Source organism: Oryzias melastigma, linkage group LG1 (genome assembly GCF_002922805.2).
Source record: "Oryzias melastigma strain HK-1 linkage group LG1, ASM292280v2, whole genome shotgun sequence".
In the NCBI taxonomy this organism is placed as follows: Eukaryota; Metazoa; Chordata; class Actinopteri; order Beloniformes; family Adrianichthyidae; genus Oryzias; species Oryzias melastigma.
This window is the reverse complement of record NC_050512.1, coordinates 10115713-10119417: the sequence shown is the minus strand read 5'-3', so window position 1 is coordinate 10119417 and position 3705 is coordinate 10115713. Positions and strand designations below refer to the sequence as shown.

The window sequence follows — 3705 nt, the reverse complement described above, 5'->3', positions numbered from 1 at the left end:
GGTTCATCATCTCAGCTTTACAGAGCAGAAGAAACTAGAGAGACAATTGTTTTTCAATAGCCATCGTTGAAGTCTTTACCTTCTTCAGCTTGTTGACAGCTTAAATTCTTGAGGTTTGAGCTGAGGAACGTTTCCTCCTGTTGAGCAGAGATAGTCAACATAAAATTATAATTAGATACCAGCAGGGGCAATGATATTATATATTAGTAATCAGAGGTATGCTCACCTAATCCACAGGAAAACTGCAGCAAGACAGATAGAAACTAAGACTACTGCTGAAACTCTTCCAACAACAGCGGCCCATGATGTTGGGTTGATGCTTTTAACAGTGAGAGTCTTCACTGATGACATGAAGATTTCTTTTGTTTTAACAACACATGAGTAGTTTCCTGCATCCTGACTGGTGACTGCATCTATGACCAGGTGTTTGTTTTCCACCTTCAGAGGTTGATGGTTCAAATACCAGTGAAAGTTTGAGTTGGGAGTCAGAGGACAGCTGGTGCTGCATGTTAATGTGACTTTCTGACCCTCAGTCACTTCTGAAGAAGGTCTGATCTCAACTCTCAGATCTAAAAGATTCAAGGAGAGAACAGAAAAATACATAACATGGAAAGAAATAAAGGATTTATTTTGGTCATCCACTTTAGTAAATACATGATAGATGATATTTACCTGTGACAATCAAAGTAACTTCAGGAAAAGTGGATTCTTTCAGTTCATTAGAGTTTTCTCCTATTTCAAACACATATTCTCCTGAGTCACTTTTACTCAGTTTTTCAAATCTAAGGTTATGCTTGTTCGGGGAGTCATAAAACTTCACCTTGTATTTATTTTCTATAATCTCTTCTTCTTTCTGGTTTATATTTCTGTTTATTTTAAGCCAACGTTTCATTATTGGCTGCTGGTGTTGAGAATGTGAATATTCACAGGAGATATTCAGAGAAGAGCCTTTCAGAGCACAGATTCTTTTTGGGAAACAATTCACAGTCCAGCAGCTGCTGTGATCAATACCTGAAATGTAAATGAAACGTGACTTTAATGTTGAGGTTTTCATCAAATGGTTTCAACTAAATCCATACAGAGATGCTAAAATCATTATTATTTACTGAGCACATAAAGTTCACAGAATGACAAATGTGTTTTTTTAATCAAAATTAACTTTGTGTTTGTTCACACTCACAGACATCAGCTGAATGAATATCCTGAAGATCTTTTACAGCACAAGTGAAGGTGTCTGTAGATGATAAGGGAAACGTTTTCTGCTTTTCCTCTGGTTTTCTGTTCCTAAACAAATCAATGGAGGCCTGAGGATCAGTCAGAGAACAGCTGCTGCTGCTGCTGCTGCTGCTGCTGCTGCTGCTGCTGCTGCTGCTGCTGATGCTGCTGCTGCTGCTGCTGCTGCTGCAGTTTAATTTGACATGATGTTGGTCTACAAAGCTCTGGTGGAGAAAGATTTCTGTTGAGAGATTATAGATATTTTTCATGATTCTAACTGATTCAAGTCAATGGAAAGTATCACCACAAACAATCAGTTAAAAATTGACTTTAAATCAAACTGAATGAGAAGTATGAAAGGTGAAAGGTCACCTGTTGGAAACATGATTGAACATTGTTTCTCTCCTGATGAACACATGCTCCCTCCAGCATAGGTCACTCTGAAACAAGCTGATGTGACTAAATCTGGTTGAAAAAGCAAAGACTTTTCATTATTTAAACCTACAAGAACGTATTCTGAGAATAAAAAGTGAGTTTATTTCAAGTTTCTTTCACACAGGAAGGAAGAATGTGCTGCTGCTCACCGACTGAGACTTCAGGAGCTCTGAAATCCTCGTGACCTTTGACAGCACAGGAGTAAGTGACTGCCTCCTCACCGCTGACCAGCTCTTGGTACCATGGAGACCAGTCCTGATAGAGGAACTGTCTGTTCTTGAACCAGATGAAGCCTGTGTGTTTTGGAGTGAAAGGACAGCTGCTGCTGCACATGAGTGTTACTGTCTGTCCATGTTTGGAGGGAAACACCTTCACCTGCAGCTCTGCAACAACAGTCAGAACAGTCTTTGCTGATTGTTATTTACACGAACAGACGCGCATTTTAAAACCACTTTACCTCCAACATAGAGCTGAGTTTGGTTTCTGCTGCAGATGTCTCGTCTGTCAGCAGATTCACAGCAGACATAAAATTTCTCATCGTTCTTGTTTAGATCATTGATGGTCAGAGTGGGACGACTCCCTTCAGATATTCTGTACTTTTTTTGGTTTCCATCCACAACAACCTCATGAAAGTCACTCTCTGAGGCCTTTGTGAACTCAGTGAACCATTTATATTCTTTGTCTGCTGCTGAATCTCCAGCAGAGCAGCTCAGATTCACTGATGAACCTTTAAATGCACAGATGCTGTTTGTTTGTCCCTGAACTCCTGTAACAGAAGATTTCCAGAACTATCAAACAGAATCTGAGCCGGTTCTTTAACTGATGCCTACAAATAATCTGAGATTATTTACCTGATATGTAAAGAATGAAAAGCAGACATCCAGCTTCTGTCAGGAACATGGCTGCTGTCTTCTTCAGCTTTGAACACGTGACTTTTTCTTCACTTTTTGTTTTCATCGCTCTCGTTTAGATCATTGATGTTCTGAGGGGGACGACTCTTTTCTGATTTTGACTTTTCAGTGCTATAAAGTGAACAAGGATTGTCAACAACACTTTATATTATGTATAAAATATCCCCGTCCGCAACATTAAACAATAGTACTTCTACTGACCAAAACCAAAGAGCTGTCAAAGGACACCATAAAAGAAAATGTATTCCAGCACCAGGCTGGGAAAACTGATTCTGCAGCAGACTAGCAGCTTAGTGTGAAGAAATCAACTGTGGGAGAAATTATTAGAAAATGGGAGAAATGCAAGAATATTGGTGAACCATGAAAGTTCTCAGTCCGTGAGGTCGAAATGATCACAAAGATGGTTATCAACGTCCCATAGCAACACAGGAGGACCTAGTGAATGACCTGCAGAGAGCTGGGACCAAAGTACTAAAAGCTTTGAAATAACAATCCTTGCTCGTCTTTTTAAGTGGGAGAACTTGAATATATTTTTGCCCCCTTGTACTTGTTGAATCGCAGCAGAAATTCATTTTTCAGTGATTGTTGTATTACACTATACACTTTCACATAACTCCTCTCTCATTCATTATTCCTTTAACAGTTTTGAAAGTCAAATCAAATTTTGAAAATGTATTCCTGCTACATCAAATATTTTTAATTGAGAATTTCAGAATATAGTCAAATGGTTGAAATGCTTACCTGAGTTTTAATATGATGCTCCAGTCCTCATTGATCTGTTTTTAATTGATGATCTTTCACAGTAATACCACTCTATTTCTTTTTAAAGTTAGTGAAAAATATAAAGAGAAAAACACATTGGAAAAGATAAATAAGATAAACTAAACTTTAAATTCTTTTTTGTAGGTCTGTCTCAGTAAAGTCACAGCTTTGAACTGCAGAATGACTGATTCATGTGTGGTTAAAGTTCACTTTGCTGGCTGGAAACAGTTCCTTCTGTAAGAACCACTTCCTTCCTTCTGCTTTCAGAAACTCTCACCCAAAGAATTTCTTCAGTTTAAGACATTCAGGGTTTGATAGATTATTGTTTGTTATAAAATGAAAATCTAGATGTACTGATTTTCTTCAGTAAATTTCAAAAACA

General features: G+C 38.1%; 1 protein-coding gene across 1 annotated transcript; it reads right to left on the bottom strand.

Annotated features, from left to right (window-relative positions):
- Positions 1 to 3377, bottom strand: LOC112137650. Its single transcript, XM_036212551.1, has 9 exons — positions 3303 to 3377; positions 2502 to 2672; positions 2108 to 2416; positions 1800 to 2033; positions 1588 to 1680; positions 1181 to 1456; positions 673 to 1011; positions 227 to 569; positions 1 to 137 (listed from the first exon to the last, which is right to left on the bottom strand). Exons 2-9 carry the CDS (start codon positions 2605 to 2607, stop codon positions 101 to 103), a joined length of 1737 nt encoding a protein of 578 aa, XP_036068444.1. The 5' UTR covers positions 2608 to 2672; positions 3303 to 3377; the 3' UTR covers positions 1 to 100.
- Positions 3378 to 3705: the final 328 nt, after the last annotated feature.